Genomic DNA, 27727 nt, shown 5'->3' on the forward strand with positions numbered 1-27727 from the left:
TATTGATATTGTCTAGTTGATCGAAGAGCCACATTTATTTCCTGTCACATTTCGATCAAATTTCTAAGTTATTGTCATTGGTTTGAATTAGATTCGTACACGTTGTTTCACTCGGTTTTTATTTTTGAAAGCAACTAAAAACTTCAAATGTACAATTTTATTTCTGATTCATTTTAGCGCCTGTATCGGGAGAACGATTTCTCGATCCATTAGCGAATTACAAAATTACAATAGAATTGCAAAGCTTCTTTAAAAACCCAAAAACCCGAAACTCGTAAAAAAAAAACAATTAATTCTTACAGTTTACTTTAAGTTTTTCAATTTGCGCGATGCCGACCAAAAAGCACCATGCGAAGCTCGGATGGCGAGACATCAGCAATGAAAATGCCAATATTGAGCAGAATCCCATCGAAGAGGATTCTTACAACGGATCCCAGCCGCGTTCTCGTCGTGGAGCTGTTCCGCTCTTTGAATTCCTTGGTCCGAACTTACTGGAGATCAATGCAAACGAGTAAGTAACGTCATATATTCAAGAATTTCCTATGATTTTTTATATTTATATAATTACTATTGCTTTTCATTGCAGCAACTCGGCGGAAGTTGACGTCAAGCGTATTTTATCCCGTGGTCAGAAGGAACCAACTAGTCAAGTGTCTTTTAAGCCAACTGATGCTGACTTTCCCACTGTGGGCTCAATGCCCAACAGGAAAATTAAGACGCAAGCTAAGGTCGCTGTTGATGTGGGAGTAGCAACTGGTGCATCGGTTGGTACAGGAGCAGTATTTGATCCACGGTTTGATGATGGATTTCCAACGCTTGGCTCCATGCAAGACAAGCCGCAATCTAAAGTGGCTAACGATGCGAAGCAAATGGCAGTGAAAGCTGATGATATAGCATCAGGAGTGCAGACTGAAGTCGCAGCTGAAGCAGCACCAGCTGCAGCAGTTGCTGTTGTGACGCCACGAGCAACACAATCAGCGATTGTCCAGCAAATTCGTGAGCAAATGGCGCCAGCAAAACCTTACCAAAACCGCAAGACATACAACAATCATCCTGGTCCTGGCTCTATGGAACGTCAGGCATCGAATACAACGCTACCACGTCATGGTGTCAACGCTCAGTTTAATGCTTCATTCCGTCGCATGCCACAAGCACAGATACGTCCACCAGCTCCTGCTTCGATGGTCATGAATCGATCTTCGCCATTGCTGCACGCGACTCCAAGGCCATCGTCGTTACCTGTGCAGCGTTCTGCTTTGTCGTTGCCTGTCCAGCGTCCGCCACACTCCTTGTACATGAATCGCCCGCCAGCGCCAATACAAACATATTCAACACATCGATTGTCTGTGCAGCGTTCTCAACCATCGCTGCCTCAGCAGCGTCCTCCTCCAGCGTTAGATGCCAGACGTACTCCAGCAGCAATGCCGATGAATCGAACAACATCTTCGCAGCCACCTCGAGGCCATCTGCTGCCGACGCCTTCGCGCTCATATGTAGCTCCCCCGCCACGTGCCTCGCGTCCCATAGTGCGCCATGTGTCCGACTTTGTTGTGGGTGCACCTAGAGTGACCTCCAATTCATTCGTTGGCCATCGTCCTGGCTTCAATGAGAATGCATTCTTTGTGTGCAATCAGCCGCCATTGAAGACCTCACTCAATTGCCATGCCGCTGAGTTTCGTCCTAGTTACATGATGGTCAACGAACCAATGCCAGAGCCTCCCATAGAGCCAAGAGGTCGCAAGAAATCCATGACAGTTAGTATTCCCATTTAGGCGAAACTTCAAAAACTTAATTTGTATTTGTATGTCTTAAGCAGGAGCGTCGCAGGCGTCAACGTTTCTATCGCACTCTGAAGCCCAATGTGATGTTTGGGATCGGTGAAGTGCCGCCGGACTTGCCACAGATGATGCCGAGGCCAATCCATTTACCAGCTCAAGTGGCACAAGGCACTGGACCACGCTCCTCTTTTAACCCTGTCTACGAATCCAATCGACGTAACAATTTCCCACGTGGACAGGCTTAAACAACATGTTTAAATCGGTTTTTAATGGCAAATTTTGCTGCATAAGTTTTAGCAACCTTTTCATTTTACACTGTGCAATTCAAAAATGAATTTATTACGATTATTCCTATATTTTATATAGTAGCAGAAAAATGCTCGCAAACATTTATAAATATAGAGTATAATAAATTGTAATAAGCCAAAAAAGTTCATTTACATACTTGTATGTACGAATATTTAAAGAAAATGTAATTCAAATCGAAGAAGACAAGTTAGAAAGCTGCAGTGGAGTGTGCTCGACCGTGAGATACTCGTTACCTATTTTGAATAAAAGCATTATGGTGTGGTATTAATTTTAAAATACATATACCAAATTAATATACCACTAAAATAAGCGATTACGACTATACAAAAGTATTTTTTATATAAATTCTACAATTCACAGAAATCAATATTATATTATGGCTATATCGCCTCGGCTGTTGACTTTGATCAGGCATATATATACTTTGTTGGGTGGGTCTGTATGCCTTCTTCCTGTTACATTCATTACCTGGAGGCACAAAATTATACACTGAGGGTTTTCTTTACAAATATTTAAAGAAATTGTAATTGAAATCCTAAAAAAAAAAGGAGATTGGCTATTGTGTCATATGTGAATAAACAAAAGAATGCCATTCAAATATATTCAGAATATTTTTAATTTGTCAACTGCCTCTGTCTATTCTATTTTTCAGTCAACAATTAACTTTTATTAAGACGACAAATGCGCAGCTTCTGTTTATTTTTAGTTTTCCTTGAACTTTGTTGAGCAACATATTCTATTTCTAAAATGCAAAACGCAGATATTATTCAAACACTTTTTAATAGTGCAGCAAGTGCAAAAATATCTCGCACTCACGATTTTATATTTGGTTGAGTCACACAATAAAAACACAATATTTTATTCCTTGTAATTAGCATTTAATTATGTTAATTATTTTGTTTTATTTTTATTTATCATTTTTTGATTATCATTTTCAGTTGCCTGAGCACAGAGTTTTGTTTGAAGTCCGTTGGCTTTTGTTTTCTTTCATTTGTTTTTGAGAACACGCAAAATTGAAAATCAATTTCGTCGTATTGCTGCCTAAAAGTGGTTTTTTATAAAAATACACACAAATATATATAGCTATATATGTATGTGTAGATGTATACTTTATAATTAAATTAAATTCACATCAAAACTTCAAGTATGTATATATAGTTTTATATATAAAGTAGTCAAATGTCCATTTGGTTATTAGTAATTTGTTGTTGTTAAATAGTTGATGAAATGGTTTGCGCGTTATTATTGGCATTAGGACTGTCAACGATATATGCGTAGATATATGTATATATAGTTTTGTATGTGGGTGTTCGTAAAAATAATTGCTTAGCTTGCTAAAGTCTAGATTATGACAAATTAAAAGCATAAAAAATACATTCTTCACTTTGGTCCAGTACTGAAATCTCGGATTTCGTTAGTTGCCAAAATTGGTTTGCTTAGTTTCTTGGGTTTGTTTTTTCTTCTTTTTTTTTTTTGTTTTTGTTTTTGTTGGATACATACGAGGAGATTATGTAACCTTGGCTAGAGACTACCTCACTTCACTGTTCGATTGAGCTGCCTTACATGACTAAACAACTTTACAGTTATACAAGTTTACAGAGTTTTACAGTTTAGATTAGTTTATATCTTAATTGAGCTTTACAGGCGGCTGATGGCGGCTTCTTTCTTCTTCTTTCTAACTAGTAACTATCTGGCTATCTATGTATATAGTAGTAGTATATCCGTATTGCTCAATAGTCCAAATTGCCCTGGGCTCCGGTTATGATGGCATCAATCCAAATGCGTGCCGCTGCATCGGATGCAGCCTGTAGATTGTAGCTGCGCTTCTTCGTTTTCACAATGAATGTGCAATGCGGTCGACCGCTCTTCGAGGCATTCAAATGATCCAGATACACCTCATCAATGGTCTGCAAGGGGATTCGAGTTTAGTTTATTGTTGTTGGTAGTCAGTTAGTTAGTTGAGTACTTACCGAAAAGTAGGCGCCTCCTCTTGGCTTGCGCTCCGATTTGTCCGAATAATAGATGAGTGCACTGCGCTGACGATCGAGAACAAACCAACGACGTGACCACGCATGAAACGTGGCGCCCAATTTGTGCAGGTAACTACAAAAAAAGAGAATGACAACAATTAGAGCAACTTGTAATGGAAAGTTTACTCAGTTTTTCTTACTCACCCGCGACAACTTTGTGCATCGACAAACACATGCGGACATAGATCGATTTGATGGCCAGCTGTTTCGATGTGATGCCGCAGATTCAGATCCGGCGAGAAGATGGGCAGGTAGCGTGTCAATGGACGCTGATGCTTGGCCAGCGCACGTTTCCGTTCCCCATTCGCATTCACCGCATTGACGCTGGCTGTGCTGCTGCTGCCGGTGCCGGCGCCGCTGCTGCTGCCCCCGCTGCCGCTGCCCGCTGATGCCGTATCCTGTGAGTTGCTATTGCTGCTGGCTCGCTTGTTGTTCTCGCCTTGCTGTTGTTGTTGTTGTTGTTGTTGCGCTGCTGTTGATGTGCTGTCATTGGCAAATTTAGGTGCCTCAATCGAGGCATCACAGTTGTTCGCCTCGGACAGCGGACGTGGACTGCGTGCTGTGGGCGCCACAACGCCTACAATGCCATGATGCTCCAGTTCCGGTTGCGAGTGACGTTGCTGTGGAGAGGAGCAGAAGATGCAGCCAACAAAAAAGTTAGAAATTGCGTGAGCGTACGAATGGAGGAGAGCAATATTGTAAGTGGGTTAGCATGTTGACCAGCTCTATAAATAGTAGATAGTAGATAGAGACAACGCACTTAAATGTTTTTTTTTTTTTGTTTTTGGTGTCAGTGACAAAGCTGCGCATTCCGCTGGCCAAGCGCCAAGGCGTTTAACCCTGCAATGCCGTCGCCATTAGTTCCCATAATTAGTTCCTTTCAGGCATATATGCTATATTAAGATGCGCCCAAAATATCCTACAAATTTCACCAAGTTCGCGCAATAAACACAGCTGACATTCTATTCTTATATTTTGTCGAAACTAGTACAATGTAGAATTTACAGCATTTTGAACCGTTTTTGGATCAAATATTTACATTTAAAAAAAAGCTGTTTAAATGCACAAACTATAATGTGATTCCACAACATTTTGAATCATTTTTCGATATAATATTTATATTTAATATCAATATGATTTCATCTTGTTAATCCTCGTCTTTTTATTACAAAAGAATTTGACATTATTCTTGGAATATACAACATTTAAAAGTAAATACTCATAATTGATTTTTATTTTTTATTGACTACGCATTCTATGAATATTAATGAATGGATATTGATAATAGTTTTTTTTTATTATTAATTTTTTTACTGCGCAAAATATTAACTTTCAGGAAATTCTCTATTTTAAACACTTTTGCTGAAGCTTTTCTTCATTGAAGGCACGATACACATATTTTCTTTTAAAAGTTTTCGAATACAATCGTTTTCCAATAATGCAAAATCAATTTAATGACGATCAATGTTCATTAATGCGTTTCATTGATTGACGAATTTTGTTTAATATTTAAATTTGTGTGTTTTAGCGTTATTTTTATTTTTTTGATATTTACAATTCTCTTGCTAGCATTAATATTCAAGTATATTGCACTCCATTCAATCATTTCTGATATACGATTGATTGATTGATTGATTACTCTACAACTTTCACTTTTAAACGTTATTTTTATTTTCAAATATTTAAAATTCTCGTGCTACCATTAATAGTCAACTTGCACTTCATCTAATCATTTCCATTTGTTTTGCAATGCAAAAAGGCTTTATGGTATATGATTGATTGATTGATCACCCTCACACTCACTAGATAATAGAGTTCTGTGCGTTGTCGTGCATTCGCATCCATGCGACGATGCTGCACATATGTCATCCAGACGGACATGATCCTGCTGCACAGTAGTTAACAGGTATCAGGAAACGATTAAAGAGATTATATCTTCCCAAGTGTTAGGCGCTATTGGAGCGGAGAACGTGTTGAACTGCGAATGCGGAATGTAACCGCAGATCAGTGATCGTGCGAATCAACGCCCGACGCGAGGCTGTGGCCAAAAGTCGAATGAGGCGAACGCGAACATTGTCCAGCGTCGATGGCGATGGCGATAGCGTTGTAGTATATATAGTATGTCGGGGAATTCTCGATCAAGATCGGCCAATTATAATCGTAATGGGGCAAAAACGATTTTTGGGTCTATTGGCTACTGCTTATTGTGTAAACAATATCCATCCAGCCCCAAGGTAAACAACAACAATAGCATTAAAGACACAAGAGGCGAGGAAGAGAGAAGTGCGCAAGGCGCGAGCAACGGACGCAAACTGACGACTGACCACAGCGAAGACGGAAAAAACGATGAGAAGACTCGATCATCAGCTGCTGAACATTAGGGAAAATAGAAAATATTATTATAAACTTATTAATAAGTGTAGTCCATAGAGCACACAACTGTTGGCATAGCCAAAATCAGAGAAGAGAAGAGAAGGCGGACGGCGGAGGCGAGTCAAAAGCATTTTGCTTTAAAATAAACATTGGCAAAAATATAACAAATATAAAATGAAATGAGATGAGATGAGTAGCACAAAAACAAAAACAAAAACAAAACACACACACACGACGAGTTGTGGAACAAATCGGCAACTCGTAACTCGTGACTAACGATCCGACGATCGACAATATCGTGACGTTTAACGTTCTATCGATAGACAGATAGACAGCTAAAGAGAAAGAGAGAAAGAAGCGTGAGAGAGTGGCAGATTGATCCTTAATAAACAAGACCTCTAAGCGATCTCTGCGTCATTTTTTCGGCAAGTCGATTACTCAGCGCGAGATTTATGTGGGGCATGCCGCGTCTGAAATACCCTGCAATGTAAACAGAGGTTAGGCCAAAGTTTACAAATACCTAAGGAATGCTTGGAGAAAAATTATGATCGACAAATTATGTTCCATCATAAATTCTATTTCAATGCTACACAAAATAATATACATATAAGTTCCGATAAAAAAAGAATACCTATTTGTGCACTTCAAATATGGAAATCTCTAGAAACCGAACCGAAATGTAGGTTAACAGTGATAAGAACAAATAATACGATATGTGTCTGATAACTGTGCATAATAAGTTCACGAAAACAATACGCATTTCATTTGATTGAAAGTACTAGAAATATTTCAAAAGTCATTTCTGATTTATTCACGACCTTAACTTTTATGGAGGCCACATCTTAAATCTAAAATGTTTAGCGAATCTTCCAAAATAAACCACTTACAACGAATTCTAGATAAATTGTTGTTTACCTCAAACAAACCATAAACTAGTTGTAAGCAAAGATGCATTACGCAAATGTAAGGAAAAAAATGTGTTTGCATTAATTTAACGTAATTTCCTTAAAATGAATGCATTAATTCCTGAAATCTTAACGTATCGTGTAATAGATTGCTTCCTTTATAATCCCCACCAATTCACAAGGCGAACCTCTCAGAGTTGAGTTTTATTAATATGCGATCGTAAATTGCGAGTATTAAATAATGATAACCACTTTACACACTCTGTTGACTTTAGCAGTTAGTATTATTAATTGTTCATTCAGACTTCAGTATTATCGTATGCCATTTAACACATTTCCCAGCTACTCTGACTGTCTTTCCTAACGACCTTTGCTAATCTCACACAATTTGATAAAAAGCGCAAAATAAAATGAAAACATTTTTGTATTTACTTGGTTACGAATCTTGAGTTATTTATAAAGTTGTTGGAATGCTGGCAATGAAAGCAGGAAACTCACACAAGATTACACTTAAAACAATGCGGTTTTTATAGGAATTGTTTTTTTCCCCAATTCATATTCCATTATAACATCAAGAATTATCGATCGAGGCAGATCTAGATAACAGCACAACACTCGCTTTGTATCGTTATATTATTTTCAACTGTTTTTTTTTCTTGTTTGTTTGTTGTTGACACGCATTTTATTTGCTTTAGTACAGGAAAATGTAATAGATGAACGACTAGACGATACCCTGTATTTTATATATAACTTCATTTTATTATTCTACATTGCAAATTCTAAAGTAAATTTCTTTTATATAAAACAAAACTAGAGTCAACTCTTTCTTTCAATCAAGGGACTCAAGCAACCCCTTTTGTGCTTCAATTACAGGGTATGCTCGCCTGTAGTAACAGCTTGTAGTAATTGTATAGTATCTGTTTAGTGTCTATAACTAATCGTAATCTTTGCCAGCGATCGCTGGCCATGTAAATCTATCGATTCAAGTATTTGTTGGTCAATAATTTGAATTGTTTATTTTGCGAATTGAGCGCCGCGCCGTTCAATTGTTTAAACAATTAGCGTGGGCCGGGCGTGGCCAATATTGCCTTCAATTTCCCGCCAAGACAACGATAATAACAATTTTGGAAAACAGAAACTTGAAAACGCTTTCGCTTTGCTTGGCCTAGGTTCGTTATTTTTTTGGGTTTTGTTCGATGACAACTCACCTGTTGTTGGCCGGCATTTGTTGCTGTTGTTGTTGTTGTTGCTGTGGTCTTTGTTATTGTTGTTAATGGACTGCCATCAGCTGACGCATTAATTGTTTCCTTTTCGTTGAGCTTCTGCAATTCGGTTTTCTCAAAGAGTTTGGCATCTTTGCCGCCGCTAAAAAAGATGAAGAGAAAACACATTCGATGTGAATATTTTAATGAGTATTAAATTGGAAATGAATGTGGTGGTTTATTTTTATCCAACATATTGATTCACTTATCATCGATTTAGATATAGATATATACTATGTGGTAGATATATGCATACCAGCATGGAATCAGCGCATTTAGCTTATCCATGGCAATGACTAATGCAGTCACTGTCGATGCTGCTGCTGTCGATGCTGCTGCTGCTGCTGTTGTCGTTGCTGTTGCTGTTGCTGCTGTCAACTGTCAACTCTTGACTAAGCGAGTGCCAGGCAGCGGGAATCCGACTCGCTATCGAAATTGAACGCAGCCAATGCAAGGCGGTTGAATGGCAAATAAAATAAATACGCGCTCCCACACACAACAGAGAGCAAGCGAGCGAGAGAGAGAGTGCAAACAGCGACAGCTGATAAGCTTATCAGTTGCCGACAATTGCGAACGCAGTCGACGACGCGACGTCGTCGTAATTGCAACAGACAGAGGCAAGAATTCAGGTGACGTCGCGACGATGCCGCTTGACCAACTGAACAAACGCCAATCGAATAGATCTCCAACCACTTGACGATTATTTAAGCGAATCCCAAATGGAGGAGAGAAGTTTAAAGAGAGAAGAGAAGTCGAAGTGAAGTTTTGGGAGTTGTCATCAAATAAAAAAAAAAAAAGCAACACACACTAGTTAATCAAACAAACGCACAATATTTGTGTCTGGTTTTGTTGTTAGTCGTAACAATATTTGAAAAACGACACGTAATTCGAAAACCGGTTTCCATTCCGAATCTCAAAAACACACAATCAACATCAATCGCTGTCGCTTTCAACGTCGACGTCGACGTCTTCGATGTTTACGTCGCTGTCGCTATCGTTTGCCGCATTGTTTTGCTATTAGCAAAATATTTGATTAATTATAGAGCCAACGGGTTGAATGTGCACGCCACCCAAAAGGCATTTACACTCTCCAACACAACAACGGAAATGCTAATAAAGAGCTTATTTGGATAATTATTTGACGAATTTAAAGGTCAAGGAACTATAGGAACTTTAAGTTTAGAGATATAAGTAATTATTATTATTATTATTTTAAACAACTCAAACATGTTCCTGTATAGTGACGAATATTTCAGATATTAAAATGTTTTGAATAATTCTCAATATTGGAAACTTCGCAAGAATATATCAGCATTATCATCTTTTTTAAGCATCAATGTTTCAACATGGTAATGTTTTATATTTTTAAAACGACAGCAATTTTGTATAAAAGTAGATAGTATTGGAAACTTCGCAGGAATGTAGATTATGTTTTCTAAGCAAATTGAGTTCAGAAAAAAAATCAAAATAGTTTAAAATGTTTTTAATTTGAAATACCTTTTTTAATCTTAAATATTGTAAACTTTAAAAGTATTATAATTGTTACTTAATACCAAGATCATTTTAAACCAAGTATAGAGAAGAATGTTTCAGAGTTTAAAGTTAACTCATATTATTTATGATAATAGGAAACTCGAAATAATATAGCTAATTTATAAACCTTTTTAAGAAAAAATAACGACGAAAGTTTCCAAGTTAAAAAATATCTAACATTATAATAAATATTGATAAAGAATATGGGCAATTATTATTTGAGAAATATAATATGTAAATGTTAAGAATGAATATAGGCGACTATTATTATTTTTAATGAATTTAAAAAAGTTAACGAGTGAAAAATATCTAATATAATGCATTATAATTAAAAGCAAAACTTTATGAAAGAAATTCCATCCATTACATATTATTTATACATCTAATCTACATATTAATGTACATCTGTAGTTGGTTACACATATAAAAAAAAATTTCAACTTTTGTCAAATCAGTAAATGTCTTTTTCGACGCTGTGTAATTTTGTAATTAACTGTCCAGGCTTGAGTAATTTGTTATTGTTGTGGTAACGATTCAAATGGAAAACACTCATAATTCTTGATAAAAAGATAAATGCGCGGAGATTGTTGGCAACTTGATAAGATATATATACATACATAGGGTGAAACAATATGAGGGCTATTTTGTAAGCGAGTGTAATGAGTGTGGTGCATTGAAGCGGTGTTGTTGTCAGCTGCAGAACTAATTAAGAGCGCCATAGCGATATAGCGATATGGATGGCGCTATAACCATATGGGATGGGGGGAAGATGGGCAAGCAAGTAGAACGACGACGAAGACGAAGAAGAAGACGCAGAACGCCTCGGCGTACTTTTGGGGTTAGTCAACTTGAACTCGGGTCGGGGTACGGTGGAGGAGGAGGAAGAGGAAGAGGGAGGTTCCATTGATTCAATTACGAGCTACTCACTTGGCATTCAATGGGGCATGAGGCAGCTGTGGTGATTGCGGTGCCTCTGTCGTTGTCTGCTGCGTGGAACGCAAGTATTGGGTGCGTGCCTCGTCGTGACTTTTCTTCTTCAGGTCATAGATCTTCTGACGCTCGTGCTCGATGACCTGGTGACCTGCAACCAAAAGCGAGAGAAATAGATCTATTGAACTCTGTTCATTTATAGTACTATTCGTGGGTGACAACTTTACCTTGTTGGGCAAGCAGCAGCTTGCGATTGCGCTCAATCTCTTTGATGCTGTCAAAGATCTTTGTGCTGGCGCCCTGGCTGGTCGAGATGGGTGCATCGTTGGCCACCTTGCAGCTGCGATCGATGTCATCCTGCGAGGGCACACGACGCTCCAACGGATTCACCTCGAATCTATCGCTGCGCAGCGATAAATTGAAGCTAATCTGTTCACAGCTTCCCGCATCATAGATCTGCAATGGCGGACGTTTGGGTGTGCTCGTGGTCACCTTATTATGATCACCACCGTGGGGCAATTCGATCTTATTATTGTTATAGAACATGTTCTCGTTGACACTCTTCGACATTAGATCGTCATCGTTGCGTCGCTTCGGGCAAAGCAATTCCGCTGAGCCAAAAAGCGATTGCGACATCACACCATTAACCAGATTGCTGCTGCTGCTTTCGCTGCTATTGTTGCCATTGGCAACGGGTGAACTGCGTCCACTGTGCGACGGCGTTGTTGTTGCTGTTGTTGTTGTCGTCGCTGCTGTTGTGGACTCCTCGCCGGGTTCGTCAGGTCCCAGCTGTATGCCCAAAGATGCCAACTCGGATTCGAGTGTTAAACGCTGCTCTTGTCGCTTCAGTTCCTCGTGGCACGCATGATGCTCTGACTCCTCCTCAAAGTATTGAAATTCGAGATCCTCGAAGTTCTTACGATCGCTGTCGAGGGATTCGCACACGTGCTCCAGCTCCTCTTTGAGGCAGGCATTGTTCGGCTTTTGCTTCAGCATTGCGCGCAGTCTGTTTAAACAAAGAAAAGAAAAGCAAACAATTAGTACTTTATATATCAATTTCAATTTCAGCTCAACTTAATTTCTATTTTCTAAAATCTTTGAAAGATTTGCCTACTGCTTTTATAAATACGGAAACATTTCAACAAAGTTGTCAAAGTTTAAAGTTTGTCTACACAATTATTGGACCCTGGACAGATTTAATTGCAGTACTAATTTAAATACCGGTTCTGCAGTTGGAATTATACGACTCATATGTCATAACTTGTTTAGTTCTAAATTATACAGTTTGAGGTTGTTGAGAAAGTTTCCTGTAATAACTTCTACACAAATTGAGTTACAACTAGGCAGCTCTGTTATGAAATATATCACGCTATCGCTATAGTCATGAACTTTCAGACTATAAAAGCTACTATAAACGATTTGTGTGTATCTTAATAAATGTAAATATATAAACGTCTACTTAATTCATTTAAATATAGTCTAGCTATGTGCTAATGATAGCTGTTTCGATTAATTTTGTGCATCTTAGTAGAGTTCAAAATGCTTTATATATAGTTTCTATACAGAATTTGTTGTAGAATCTATGATTCTTGTTCCTATGTTATACATTATCAGAATATTTACACAAAAAACTGCCTAAAATTGTATAAGAAATTCTTTTCTATTTGGGTACTATATACAATTTTCTATACAATCAATTCCTCTTGTTGGTGTAACTGATATTTTAACTAGGAATTTTGTGACAAATCTTTTTTCCTATAATTTAAAATTCTCTAAATAGTTTCTATACAATATTTGTTCAACAATCTATGTATCTTGTTCGAATACAATAAATTCACAATATATTAACCAGAACTTTTTAAGTTCTAAACACAATTTTCTACACAATCGATTCTAGATATCTGACGTTTTTCAAGTACTAATAACAGATATTTTACAGTTCTACAGTTCTATAATTCTTCTTAAAATTTAAAATACAATTTTCTGTGCAATAGATTCCACTTTTTTGTCTGACTGATATCTTTATAGCTGTGACAACTACTCCTACTTATATAAATATATGATGGATGCAATCTTAACAACGCTTCCTTACTTATTGAGCTGATCCTGCTTCATTTCAATGGACTGCTTGAGCTTCGCCTGTTGATTCTCCTCCATCACCCGCGTGGCATTGCGTTGCGCCTCCAGGCGATGAATGCGATTCTGCAGTGCCTGCAGCTGCTGCCTTGGCGTGCTGGGTCGCGATGTCAGCGACTGATGATCACTTGGTTCCACCTGCAAAAGTAGATACAAGATTACTTAACGTTTGGATCGTTTAAAGCATTTGCATACTCACCTCGATGTGTTCGGTGTTTGGCGGCAGTTCGGCCAACTCGCGTTTGAGCTGCTTGCGACGCTGGAGCAGCTCACGACGTTGTCGCTGCTCCGCATTGATGCTGCGCGGCGCTGGCGCTGGCTTTCGACTGGGTTTGGGCGAGGCCTGATGCATTGTTTCTGATTCGTTGAGCTTGAGGGTGAGATTGTTGATATTCTTGTTGGTGCGCTTCGCTGGCGTCAGTTGCACTTGCACCTGACGCTGTTCCTGCTGCTCCAGTTGCTGTTTGCGTTCAAACGACTTGAAGAGCTGCTCGTAGTCGCGCTGTTGATTCGGAGGCGGTGGCTTTGGAGCCAGCGGTGGCTTCACCACAGCTGCAACCGGCGTCGATTGCTGCGATGCGGCAAAGGCATTGCCAAAGGACACATCCTTCTTGGGTGACATGCAATTGGTGCGTATTTTGGTGCGCGGACTTTGTGGCACATATTTACCACCGCCGCCGCCGCCGCCGCCGCCCGTTCCACTTTCATGATTCGAGTTTGTTGCGCCGCTACCAACAGTTGCTGTTGCAACAGCAGCAGCAGCAGCAGTCGAGCTGGAGACGGAAGCGGAAGCAGCGGAGGAGGACACGTGCAGCTGGCCATTGATCTCGACACGATTCGGACCCAGCAGACGCACATTCTCATAGCCCGAGGTGCTGCTAACCAAGGCCAGATTGCTGCTGCTGCCGCCGGCGCTCGCAAGCTGTTGGAACGGTGACTTCTTGTCGCGTGGCAACGAGCCGTTTGTCTTGATCCGATTCTGGACAATGGGCGACGAGGTGATGCTGCTGCCATTTGCATTGCCGGACGAGGCATTGTGCATACCATGATTACTGCTGCTGTTGTGCTCACGATCACGATCACGCTCACGTTCCCGCTCTCGCTGCTGCTCCTGCTGACGATCCGCGTATTCGGTGCATATCTTTAGCATATCCTCCAGCTCGACGCCGCTGTTGAGCTCCGTGTTGATGCCATTCATCGCATAGATCTGCAGGCCGCCCGCCGTATAGGTGCCCGGCTTGGGATAGCGATCGTAGCCCACATTGTTCACCTTGGTCAGCAGCTCGGCAGCGGGCACTGATTGTGACTGTGGATGTTGTGCCTGCGCTTGCTGCTGCTGCTGTTGCTTGAAGATCGCCGCATTGCTGGGCACATTGCAGTAGCCGGCATTGTGGCCAATGCCATTGACATTGCTGCCGCCTGGCAATTGATTTTTGGCATACTGATTGTTCAGCTGCTTGTCGCTGCGATGATTCTCGGCGAGATTACGGGCAAAGCTCGCATACTTCTGGCCGAGAACATCGCGTGCCGGCATATTTACGGTGACCAGATCGGAACTAAACACCTTTGGACACTGCACACCATGCATATTCATCTCGGGCGCCGCCTCGTTGTGCTTGAAGGGATTGATGATGCTCTCGTAGAAGCTCTCCAGCTCTCGCTCGCGGGCCTCGTGACGCGATTGCGTCGATTGTTGCGTGAAATCGATGTGGGGCATCGAGATGCGCTCGTTGGAGCCCATGGCGGAGCGCATCATTTGCGCCTCGTCGGGATTGTTGAAGCGCAGATAATTCGAATTGCCAATGGTGATCATGGCACCCTGGCTCAGTTTCACCTCCTCGCCCTCGATGTGCGCCCCGTCGATCAACAGACGCGCCTCTGGCTCGGGGACAATCGTCACCTCGTTGCTGTCGCTGCGATAGATGGTGCAGTGCAGCGGACGCACTCCGCTCCCGTTCAATGAGATGCTGCAGCTTGGCGCCGATCCGATGGTCGTGTCACCTGTCAATCAATCAATCACATGTCAATCAAAATAATCGATCAGCAATGCATATTTCCTTCCACTCTTAACTATTGCGGTGTAAGTTTAACTGCAACTGCATTTGCAACTGTAATTGTTATTCTAACTGTAACTCACGTTGTCTCTCGCTCATTCGCGCACTATGAATGAAGACGAGCAAAGAGAGAAACAGAACAGAACAAAACGGAACCGAACCGAACCGAACAGAACATCGCACAGGGCTGCGTTGTTGACCTGGCGCTCTTATCTCACATTTTTCGGTGAAGCAACAGCAACAGCGACAACAACAACTACAACTACTACAACAGCAACCACACGGCGTCCTCATCAAGCCATGTTACCGTGGTGCGCTTCAAAAGATTACGCACAGTGGTTGTTGATATTTGGTGTACCCTATGTGCAACAACTTAAATCATTCCAAAATAATTTGACTATTTGCAAAAGAAGAATCTGATTAATTAGAATTCTCTAAAATTCGAATGCTCTAGAATATTTGTAGTGAATATTTATACTTGTTGCATTGATTAATTTCGTTTAATAAACTATGTAAAGAAATATATTGTAGTGTACTAAGTTTTATTACAAATAATTTAATAAATATAGTTTAATAAATATAGTTTAATAAATTAATATAAAAAAGGAAAATGTAATTTTTTTTTTTTTTGTAGGCACGACATCTTTATTTTTTTTAAATATTGTTCAAAATTTAGATTTTTTGGAAATTAGGATTACTTTGATGTAATTTGCAATTATCGACAGGAATTTATAAATAAAATGTAACTATAGCAGCCCATTTTTAAAGGACATTGCGAATATTTTCCAAAACTAAAATAAATTGTAATTAAATGTTTGCTGCAAAGTCAGTAAAATGTATATATTTAACTAAAGTCTTGTAGTGATATTCAATTTTGATATCTTGTTTTTTAAGTAAACATAATTTAAGAAGTGACGGTGAAGAAATACGAAAATGAGAATAAACTGTTGTAATAATAATAAATTTCGAGGTAAAGAAAGCTGTTTAAGCTTACGATATGATATGTGGCTTAGACACATATTTGAAACTCTTTATCTTTATGATGGCATACAAAAATAAAACTGCAGATCCTAAAAGCTCTCGGAAGTTCTATAGGATTTTTCGCGTCACACTGTGCGGCATCTTATCGCAAAGCGTTGCGGCACAAGCACAAGCGTAAAAAAAACAACCGTAAAACCAAAAGAAACCAATTTTGTTGTTGTTTCGCTTTTCATTTTCGTGTGCGTTTGTGCGTTTGCGTTTCATTTGCGTACCATGTTCGTTTGTTTCTCTCGCACAATTCTCGATTCTGATGAATTTTTATTATCGGCTTACACGCGATCGAGTGACCTTGTTTCTGAGAGCGGGGGAAGCGGGGCCTTTTACTCACCAATATGTATGTAGTGTATGGTGACGGCGGTGCTCAGGCGACCGCCTCCTAAGCTAACCAAATGTGGATCCGAGGCGGCAACTCGCAGCGATGGATCCTTTTTCGTCAATGACATCTGCCCAGCAGCAACGGGAGAATACCAAAAAAAAAAAGAGAGCAAAAACACGATGAGTAAAAGAACACAAAACACAAACACAAGCACATGCACAAACACACTCACATAGAAATGCAAACACACGTCGGGGCAGCGAGATGACGCAGCGTGTGCATTTGTCAAGGCGTGAAATTGTCAACTGAGACACAAGGCAAGCAACGCCGACGCCGTCGTCGACGTCAGTGACAAATACAAATAATACACACACTCATACTATTGTACGCACACGCTTGCGCAGCTGCTCTAAATTATTATTGTTTTCTTTTGTTTCGTTTCGCCTGCCTTTCAATGCTCAGGACACTCATTCACTTACACATTCGCACACGCACGCTGTTGGCTGCGCTAATGAAGTGAGTTGCGCGTCTGCCTGCACACACATTCACAGTCACACTCACACATGTATACACACGTGCATGTATGTTCACCTCACAGCTGTGCAGTTTAGATGCTGTCAGCGTTGTTGTAGTTATTGTTTTCGTTAGTTGTTATTGTTTTGTATTCTTCTTCCCGGTATTTGGTGTTGCCAGATCGTGGCGCGGTTGAAAATCAATTGGAAAGCTAATCAATCAATTTGGTTGGGCAAATAAATGAAGAATGCGGCGTTTGATAACGCACACACACACACACACATGCACAGTAGTGTGGCACGTGTGTTTGTGTGTGCGACGCACGCATTCAAGTTTTCACTTTTTATTTTTGGGCGCGGAAATGACTGCGTTGGGTCGACTGTGCGTACACATGTGTCTGCCTCAGTATGTGAGTATGTGTGTGTTCGAAACATTTCAATGAGCCAAATTGGGTCATAAACACCAAAAGTGGTCGACAGCATGGAGAGGAAGCGAAGTCAAAGCTACAAAAACAAAAACAACAACAGCAGCAATGCGATTAAGCTACATCATCATCATCACCATGATCCACAACAGCACTGCTCGCATATGTGTGTGTGTGTGTGTGTGAGTGTGTGTGTGGTATGTGGGCCAAATGTATGGATAACCAGAAATGAGAGCACGCTGCCAAGCAGCCCTCTTAATGCTGATAAAGTTTTCCATTGGACACGCATCATTTTCATTTGTTGTCGCCGTTGTTGTTGTTCTTGTTCTTGTTGTTGTTGCTCACTTCTTCCAACATTATTATCATTATTATCAGCAAGTCGTAAGTGTGTGTGAGTGTGTGTGTGATACAATTCACCGGTCATGTTGACAATGTGAAGTAATTGCGTTAAGCTCTAAACAATTGCGATTGTGTAATAACTGTGTGTGTGTGTGTGTGGCACGCATGTGGAACAAGCTTCGCTTTGCCAGCTTAGCATCCACACAGACTTGCCAACTCCTGCTTAATTGGGAATGCCGCCTGTTCACCTCTCTCGCTCTCGCTCTCACTCACATGGCCATTAGCCATTCTCATGCCCATTACAATAAACATTACGAAATGCATTTTTATCGTCTGCGTCTTTTGTTGCTGTTGTTATTGTTGTTGTTGTTTTCTTTTTGATTTTTGTTTTAATGCTGGCTGCCGTGCACCAATTCACCCGGCACGTCATCTTCTCTGCATCAGCGTTCAGCGTCATCCTCGCATTCGCTGTCTCGCTCTTGCATTCGTGTGGCAGACATCAAACAACAAAAGTGCCAAGATTCAAGATGTGTAATAAATAATCAAAGAAATCAACGGCAACGGCCACAGCCACAGCAAAAGCAACAGCAACAGCAACAAAAGCCAAACAATGAGCAGGCAAATGAGTCAGAGAACTGCTGCAATAATAATAATAATAATAACAACAGCAACAGCAACAACACGTGTTCCACAGAAACACACATCACGGGATCCACAACTATAGCTATAGCCAACAATTGCGCTATTCTATTTTATATGGCTTTCAAGTTGTTTTTGTTATTTTTCGCATTTCATGAAGCATCAAAATTCACTTTTATTGTGATAAGATAAAAGCACGCAAATTAATCGAGCCATCCACAATTGTAGCTTCCGCTCATTAATCACACTTTTCATTAACATCAAAAGATGCTCAAAGTCCTGATACAGGTTCCTATAAAAAAAATATTACTCTGCTTTTCTGTGATGATGACTATTCAAATGAATTTGGGTTTAAACGTTTATTTCTTCTGCGAAATAATTCAAAAGGTGAGGATAAGACCATTCATTAATTAGTATAGATAAGTATAGTGAACTACTTATCGGTTAAGCACTTACATTTATTTTAAGAACTTTTTGTTGACGCTTCAAATATTCGGGGCGAAAAAGAAATAGCCACAAAAACCGCACTCGTCAAATGTGACAGACGAACACTGGGAATCTGCGAAGCCAAACAAACAATTAAACAATGGGCCAGAAACAATGAGAGAAACAATTAATGAAAGCGTCAACGCAACGCAATTAACGTTTCATTTTTTGTTTTCCGCTACAATGACCAAACAGGCAAGGAGTTTAATAAGTTTAGTGGAACGATATGTAACAGACAGAAAGTAAACTTCATTTGAATTCCCTGATTTGTTGTATTTATTTTCATTACGATTTTCATAGAGCATCACATCTGCGGTCTTCCGCATTTAGTGAACTCTTTTGAGTTGCTTGCCCGACTTGAACAAAGTAAACTTCCCCCTCAACACAATAACTATCCCAGAGAGAGTCGATAAATTGTTTGTGTCCTCACTCGCTCACTCACACTGTTTTGCACTTTAGATGCGTCTGTCGCTCTGAACTGTAAACATTACAGGAAAACTGAATAACCCATAGATTGCCATTTTTAGTTGTCTTTATTTATAGAGCGCAAACACAGCTGTGTATCCAACTTGAAAGCAAAAACACCGTTTCAATAATGCGATACTAGTGACAAGGCGGGCGAGGAGCGATGTCTCTGGAACATGCTGGCAACTCATTTACTACATGAGAGGGAGATTGAAAAAGAAGAGTGAGAGAGAGAGAGAGAGAGAGTGCGGGGGAGAGACTGGTGTCTGAGACTTTATGCATTAGCGGCGGACCAACTCAACTGTCAATACTCGGTACGATTTTCAATTGGCAAAACCGTTCTTTTTTCTTTTTTTTTTTGTTGGCCCTGTCAATTCATTCAATATCTTTTTGTTTTGGCGATTGCGAATGTGGGAATGTGGGATTCTCTTTTATTTATTTACTTTTTTGCTTTTTTTTAGGGGGGCTGCTGCTGTGGGCGTGTTGCGAGTGTTCGCTAATTGAAATTGCCTGTACATTTGTGTTTGTGTTGTTTCGCCTTGACTTAACCCCACAAATGTGGGCAGTAAGCCATGTGGATCGTATGGTCATTAAACATTCCAATGTACCGGCATTTTCTTCTTTTTTTTTTTGGTTGTTCGCAAAATATATGTCAAAAGACTTGCGAACCGATGTGGAGAGTAGTTCTCAAGAAGCGTGGAATTCCCAAAACTAGTCTTAAGTCAATCAATCCATCATTCGATTGATCAAATTAGGCTTTGTCTTCTTTCGTTTGATCTGTTATTTTATTATTGCTTTCGCAACGCCTTCAGACACACTTGAAGTGAAGATGAGTCGAACGATTTCTGAAGAAGTTGAAAGTTCTTTGATCAATCTTCAACTAGGGTTGTCAATCTGCTTAAATTAGGGCAGCATTTTCTTGATCTGAGCATTCTGTAACTAAAATTGTAAAGAAAGTTATCGAGCTTCTTTGATCACAATCCTGCCTTCGCTGTGAACTGCAGTCGAAAGCTTTTGTGGCTGACAAAGCTTTGCTTTTCACTTTGTCCCACTTTCAGTGTCTGTATGTGTGTGTGTGTGTGTGGATCGCATGTGGGCTGTGCGGTAATTTACAAGGCTGCCTTGGGCCGCTGGGCTGTTGGCCAAAATTGTGGATGGCATTTTGGGCCAGACATGCAAACTAGTTTTGGCCGCCATAACAAACCGACAGCAAAATACAGCAAAATAACAAAAAAAATGGATATTAAAATGAAATACAATGTGACACATGGCAGACACAATTACGAACAGTACACGACGTGTATTTTGTTTTTACAATTATGTATGTGTGAGTGTGTCTGTGTTTGTTGTATGTTAATAAAAATAAACATTTACCTACACGGGGACTGCGCATTTTCGAATTAAAAACACGCAGAGCATAGCCAAAACAAAAAATATATCAACAATTTCAATTATATGTGAATTTTTGTCGCGTTTTTTTTGTATTTTTGTTTATTTTTTTTTTGCCGCTGGGGTCGCAAATCAAAATAAGAATCGCGCGCGATTTTATTCGCGTGCATTTTTTATTTATACATTTTTTGTTGTATTTTTTTTTATAGCTTGTGAAGGTCAGTCGGTCCGGCAGCGCAGTCGACGTCGACGGCGACGTTGACACGGAGAGTGTTAAATTTATATTGCAATATTTCCAGTACTACGTGCGTGCCATAAACAACAAGGAAAGAGTTGATAATAATGCGGAAGGGGAAGGGAAAGCCAACCGAGGGGGGAGAACTGGTAACGAGCTGCATACTAAAAATGCAACCCACTTTTTTTTTTTAAGTGAGCTCTTCTTTTTCTTCTGCTGCTGCTTCTTCTTGTTTGCTGATTCATATCGTTGACAAAGGGCCACACACACAAAGGAAGCTCTTTCTCACACTCGCACACATACACTCTCACAGTTGCATGCGCATGTAAATGTGTAAGTGGGTATTAATGTATTAACCCCAGCTAACGGTAAATGGTTAGAGGGGGCGCCACTTGAAACTGTCAAAATTGAAGCTGTTTAAATGCCTGCATTGTACGTGTGCCTGTGTGTGTGTGTGTGTGTGTGTGTCAAGTGGCTTGTTAATTATGGTCATGACTCGAAAATTACCGAAATATGTGTGTGTGTGTGTGTGTGGAAGACGCAAAAGCAACAATCAGAACGTTGCCACTCGAGACCCTCTTAAGATGACGAAAATCTAATTAACACACACTCACACATAGATACTTCATTCGTCCCCCCTTCCCGATTCCACTCCTATGCTCACTTCATTGGCTGCTGCTCAAATTGAGTTCAATTGAAGTAACTGTTTACCAGTTGACAGAAACAACAACAATAATATGGCATCATTTACGCATACTCACTGTAGCCGTCTCGCTTTCGCACTTGCCTCTCCGCTGCTTTTTGTGTGTTTGCAGGAAAAGGGTAGAAGCAATAACAATGCAAAATGCGCAATGCAAATGCAAATGCAAAAAGCGAAGCGGAGCTGTTGCTGCGTTTGCTGATGTCATCAACACACCAGCAAACAACAATAAAAACGCGAGTAACAGCAGCGGGCAGCACTTGTTATTTTGTATTTGTATTTTGTTTTTGCTTTTGAGCCAGCGTCATTGTAAGCTCAAAGCGTGGGGCAACAATAACAAATAAAAAACTTGCTCTAACTGGATGACTTCATTAATTGAACACGAAAGCAACAAAATATGCAAAATAACTAACAAATACAATTTACATACACTCACACACTTGTAATTACAACGATAGCGGCAACAAAACGCTGGCGTGCGTGCGCGCAGAACAAAAAAAAACACACACACACACGCACATACAAAGCAAAGCCACAACAACAAAGCCGCATTATGCGCACTTGACTCGCTTACGCTCACGCGTGCGCGCCACTCTCTCGCTCACTCAGTCTCCTGTTTGGCTTTTGCGCAAGTTGGCAGCATCTCTTTGTGGGGTCACATTGTTTTGCGTTTTTTTTTTGTTGTTCTGCATGTGTGCAAAGCGTAGGTGCACACTGTGCACTCTTATGAAAAAGACAATTCAATTGTAAATGTTAAGTGAAGTCTATTGATTCAATTGGATACGACTGCGTTTTTAATTAAGCAAAAACAAACGAGACAGCAAAGCAAATACACATACACATACACACACATGCGTGGGGTTTTTGAACTTCCATTCACTCACCCCGACCCTCATCTAACTCCTTCGGCCAGTGTGTCCACAAATAAGGGCCAATGTTGTAAAGTCTTCGCTTTTTTTTTTTTTTGTTTTTGCACACGACCGGAAAACGGAAACGCCTGATTTGGTTAGCATTATTATGACTTTTTCGAGTTTTATGCTAGCTGGGCCCATTGTCATTATTATGAATGTTGCGTTTATGGCCGTGCCACAGACACAAGAGGCACAACTTATAATGACGGGCTGCTCGAAAATTCCAATTGGGCCATTTGCTGCAATGGGAGCAGCCTAGAAAGGTGTCGCCACACACAGACACACACGCATACACATGCCATTCATCAGGCGCTCACACACGTTGCGATGCGCCATTAAAGATCAGTGACGGGCGGGTGACAAAGTGCGTCCGGTTTCGAGCATTTCGGATGCAAATGTCCAAAAGGCCTCCGGGTCTAAGTCTGAAGTAGTTGCGAGAGTCGTCGTCGTCGTAGTTGTTGTTGTTGGTGGTGGTGCCAATGAACGCAATGGAAACGTTATGGCCACCTTCAACGCACACAATATTGGCAATGCTGTTGCTGCTGTCGAAAAGTTTTCCCCCTCAATGGAAAAACTATGCAGCCGGCTGGCTGAAATGCGCACAGCTGCAACACAGCAAAACGTGCAGCACATAAAAAGAAGTGTGAAATGGAAAAACACATAAAAAAAAACAAAGAGAAAAAAGAATATAGAAAGAAAATACGCGCACACACACACACACACTCACGCACATAAAACGAGAACATTAGAGGAATTTCATTTAAATTTCATTTTTGGGTTGGGTTGGCAGCGCCGTGTGACCTGCTGACAATTGGCGGCTTCGTTTTGATGAAGAAAGCGCCGCTTTCAAAAAAAAACTGCAGGCAGGTTTTAATAGTCGACCAAAAAGCTTCATAAAAGTCCGTCCATACGTCTGTGTGAATGTATGTGTGTGTGTGTGTGTGTGTGTGTGTGTAACAAGCAATGTAAGCAAATTCCATAAAAGTTCTTTACAGACCTCCCATTGTTATTGTTGTTGCTCCAACTGTAATTTGATGTGACACAATCTCTTTCTGCATCAACTCTGCTGATGGTTGAGGGGACTCAGATTCAGATTCAGTAAAATTCATGAAACGAGACCCGACAGGCGAGAGACGAGTGGAGGCAGGGCGAGGCGAGACAAGAACAAAGCAATGGCAATATGGCGTTGATGGTGACGTCTATCAAGCCAAATCAGATGCAACTTCAACGTCATGTCTTGCATTGCCCTTCAGTGTTCTTACACTGAACTAGTTACGCACTAGCTACTTTGTAGATAGCTTTGTGTATAGCCCTTAAGTGGTGACTGACTGGTTCAGGAATCTAAACTGGGTAACCACCGTAGTAATAACTAAATATTTATATACCAAAAACTAGACTACACCAACTAGTGATTTCACTACTGCCTTATCATTACTGTGTACTGCTGGGATATTAAATTGAGTGCATGGCAATATGAGCACAGTTTGCTGCGTTTTCCAGGCATCCATTTGTGAATGGATCTCGGATGAATAAAGTGCAATGTGCACAAAGGAATTATGAAAAAAGACACTCGTCGAATTTGCTTTTTTCTTATTAAATAGAGTAAAAACATACGTGAGCAATACGAGTTTTGTAGCAAGAAATTATGCATTAAAGAAATTGAGAGTTTTAGCCACTCAGTTTTATCAGTTTGATAATGTTTAATGGGCAAATGCAATATATTTTAACTAAGTAAACAACTCATGCCAACTAACTAGCTGCCAATCATTAAGCATAAAGTTAAGTTTGATGGCTTAAAAGGCTTGAAAATGTCATGAGAAGTGCTTGGCAAAAATAAATAAAGAATTGGCAAGGGCGGCGACTAATGCTAATTTGTGTCAGAGCCCAAATAACATTTGATGCATAACACTATAAGAAGCAGTCGACAAACTTTTCGTCGTGCACTGTGGGCGTGTTCTATGCCTATCTCTATGCTATGTCCGTCTGTTCGTTATTCTGTTGACACATAAACTGCATTTGGCAGCACTTGATTTCAGTGCTTCTGTGTCGCACACACACACACACACACATAGACCTGTATTTATGCTTTTGGCAACATGCAGTGATGATGTTTTTATATGAGTCGCTGTCTAATGTCTTTCGGATATGCTGCTGACGTTTATAATGATGTTTGCTGGCCGTTGACAATGTTGATGAGGCGCCACAAAACATACAGTGCAATTAATTGATTGTTTACAGAGTAAAAAGAGGCCGGAAAAATAATTATTTATTCATTCGTTATTCGTTGATATGTTTCTTATTTCTTTTCTGAAATGCTTTTTTCTCTTCAAGTCTATTATATGTTTATTTTATTAATATATTCTTATTTGAAAACTTCGAAAACTATTTAATTTCTACTAATAATCTACTGTATAATATATTTTTCCTGTAATTTTAAGAATCAGTTTAAGTAAAAGAGCTTAAATTGCTCTGTAATCTGTTATTGTGTTGTAAGAAATAAATATTTTCCAAAATAAAATAGTTACTGTTTTTAATTATATTATTAGTGAAACTATTTAATAAAATTTACACGAAACCTTCTTGTCTGCATAATTTTAAACGCCACTGTGCGACTGAGCTCATTTCTTGGCACCACCTAACTTAACCTTAGCGCAATAGAATAAATATAATACTAGCAAAAAAATGCTAATTAAATACACACACACAAACAAGCATTAGCAAACACATGTTGGTGTATTTATGTGATCTACAAACGCGCGACCGGCGAAACGCAAGCATTAAATGAATATAAGCCAATGGCAGAAAAAAATAAAAGTGAAAAAACGCCATCAAATTAAATCAAAATCGACAGTTTCGCCGGTTGCGCAGGCGTCGCAAATAAAATGCCCAACCCACAAACAACTGCAAAAAGCGTGGCAAAAGCAAATAGCAATAAAAGCTATCTTTTCGTAGCTAGTTTTTTTTTCTAACACTAGCTTAGGCTCTTTTTCACACAGTGAATAACGAAAGGATGTGACCAGACTCAATGTCGAAAACAAAAGCTGCCCTTTGTGTCTAAGTATGTGTAAGAGAGAAAAAAAAAACACGTTCAGCCGAAGCAGCCGAAAAAAAGAATGAAAAGCAAGCGCAAATGTCGAACAAAAGAACAAGTTCTCCAAAAGCAAAAAAATAATAATAAAATATGTAGCTTGTTATTGTTGTTTTGTTGGCTCATTATACAATTTTGGAATTTTGGCCAATTTATAAAATTTACATAATTTAATGGGGGTATCGTTTGGAATAGTGTAATTTGTATTTTTTTTTTTGGCTTTGCTTTGCGCGTCATTAGTGTGGAGTGTACATATGTACATATGCATGTGTGTGTGTGTGGAACCCAAGTGGAGTTTAAAACTTTACACAGAAGAGAGCAGAAGAAAGGCAAACAGGGTAAGGGTAAAAGTTTAGCTTGCGTTGAACTTTCTTGGGCTGCGAAAGTCACAATAAGAAAAAAAAGCAAAGCAGCAAACCAAACCCAAAACAAACTTGCAGGGACTGCGCTGCTGCTGCGCAGCGCTGTGGTCGGTCTTTCTTTTTGCTGCCGGCTTTGCTGTCGTCAATAACTCCTGCAGTGCGAGCGACGACGACGACGACGTCGACGTCGCATTCACTTGAGAATTGCTGTTGCTGCTGTTGTTGTCTGGCAGTTTGTCTGCTTTTTTTATGGAAACCGGCTAAATTCCATTTGATTGGGATGGGATGCCTTTGCCTTGCCTTTTCTTTCTTTTTTTTTTTCTTATGTTTTATGCTTTTTTCTCACTGCATTTCACTATTGTGGTCGCTCGCCCGTTTTGAGTTTCTGCTGACGTCGCGACGTCGCTGTCGGCGTCAGCGTCATTGTTAACTGTGCACAGCTGTCAAGGGCGTTGGGCATTTAGTTGTTATTGTTGTCCTGCGCGGGCAGTGACAGCAGCAGCAATTTAAAAATATACATACATACATATGTATGTATTTAAACAAACAGACAGCGTCTTATATGCATAATATTTATTGTATATTGTGTTAATTTGCATGCTTACCTTTTACAACTGTATACGTCTCCCTTTCTCGCTCTCTTTCTCTGTCTTTCTTTTTGCCGCCTCAACTGTTGCTACAGTTTACCAACTGTTATTATTGATATTGTTGTTGTTGTTGCTGCTGCGTTGCCCGCGTTGGCGTCGTTGTCGCTTCGCTCACTTGGTGGTGGATGTTGTTGTTGTTGTTGTTGCTGCAGTTCGTCTTGTTGTTGTTGTCGCAACAGGGAATGCATTGAATATAATTTAGTTCTTATTCTCTCAAAAATGTTGTCCATTCATTTTTTGTGTTGTGTGTGGCATGAAATTTACATCTGAATGTGCCGCGCTGCTGCTGCTGCAGCGAATACAAACAAACAAAACACAGCGAGTAAACGAGTTTGTAAGAAGAAACCGCAATAACACCAACACCACCAACATCAACAACAACAAAGTCTGAATTCAATTTATCAATCGCAAAGCTCACGTTTATCATCAATTTACGAGCACACTTTTATTCAATTATTTAACGCACTAGTGTGTCGCGTTTCAATCACAAACAAATGCACAGTCTTCAATGCACAAACAAACAAAAACAAATTGTCAAAAAAAAGCAAAATAATAATAATAATAATAATTTTTAAACGCACGCAGACGCCGTTGCGCCAGCTCGTTCGATGGTTTTTTTTCGACTGAAGCTGAAAACGCGACTGTTAATGTTAACAGGTCTGAGCCTGAGCGCAACAGTTGGTTAACAGTTTGCACACATTTGCTGGGAAACGCATGTGAAATGCCAATACCAATTGCCTAACGTCAGAAATGTGTTTTTTGAATTTATCGGTTATTTTATTGATTCTATTATTTATTTTATTGTTTATGCAAAAGCCGCAATGATATAAATAAACATTGGCTCGACTTATGCGGTGCACCC

At 39.9% G+C, this 27727-nt stretch overlaps 2 protein-coding genes across 4 annotated transcripts; one reads left to right on the forward strand and one right to left on the reverse strand.

The window, feature by feature from the left end:
* The first annotated feature begins 69 nt into the window (after positions 1-69).
* Positions 70-2200, forward strand: LOC133847321 (bromodomain-containing protein 4-like). The gene is made up of 3 exons (XM_062282285.1): positions 70-511; positions 587-1754; positions 1817-2200. Exons 1-3 carry the CDS (start codon positions 330-332, stop codon positions 2021-2023), a joined length of 1557 nt encoding a protein of 518 aa, XP_062138269.1. The 5' UTR covers positions 70-329; the 3' UTR covers positions 2024-2200.
* Positions 2201-3150: 950 nt separating this feature from the next.
* On the reverse strand, positions 3151-27474 carry LOC133848371 (pleckstrin homology-like domain family B member 2). 3 transcript variants are annotated; one of them, XM_062283906.1, is made up of 10 exons: positions 26824-27474; positions 16680-16794; positions 13456-15257; positions 13213-13394; positions 11348-12126; positions 11118-11271; positions 8604-8760; positions 4262-4737; positions 4058-4190; positions 3151-3994 (listed from the first exon to the last, which is right to left on the reverse strand). In XM_062283906.1, exons 2-10 carry the CDS (start codon positions 16792-16794, stop codon positions 3818-3820), a joined length of 3975 nt encoding a protein of 1324 aa, XP_062139890.1. In that variant the 5' UTR covers positions 26824-27474; the 3' UTR covers positions 3151-3817. The 3 variants fall into 3 exon arrangements, with proteins under 3 accessions (XP_062139890.1, XP_062139893.1, XP_062139892.1); XM_062283909.1 differs by lacking the exons at positions 11118-11271; positions 11348-12126; positions 13213-13394; ... (1 more) ...; positions 16680-16794; positions 26824-27474 and adding an exon at positions 8914-9019; XM_062283908.1 differs by lacking the exons at positions 8604-8760; positions 11118-11271; positions 11348-12126; ... (2 more) ...; positions 16680-16794; positions 26824-27474 and adding an exon at positions 5921-6070.
* Positions 27475-27727: the final 253 nt, after the last annotated feature.

Source organism: Drosophila sulfurigaster, chromosome X (genome assembly GCF_023558435.1).
Source record: "Drosophila sulfurigaster albostrigata strain 15112-1811.04 chromosome X, ASM2355843v2, whole genome shotgun sequence".
NCBI classification, from domain to species: Eukaryota; Metazoa; Arthropoda; class Insecta; order Diptera; family Drosophilidae; genus Drosophila; species Drosophila sulfurigaster.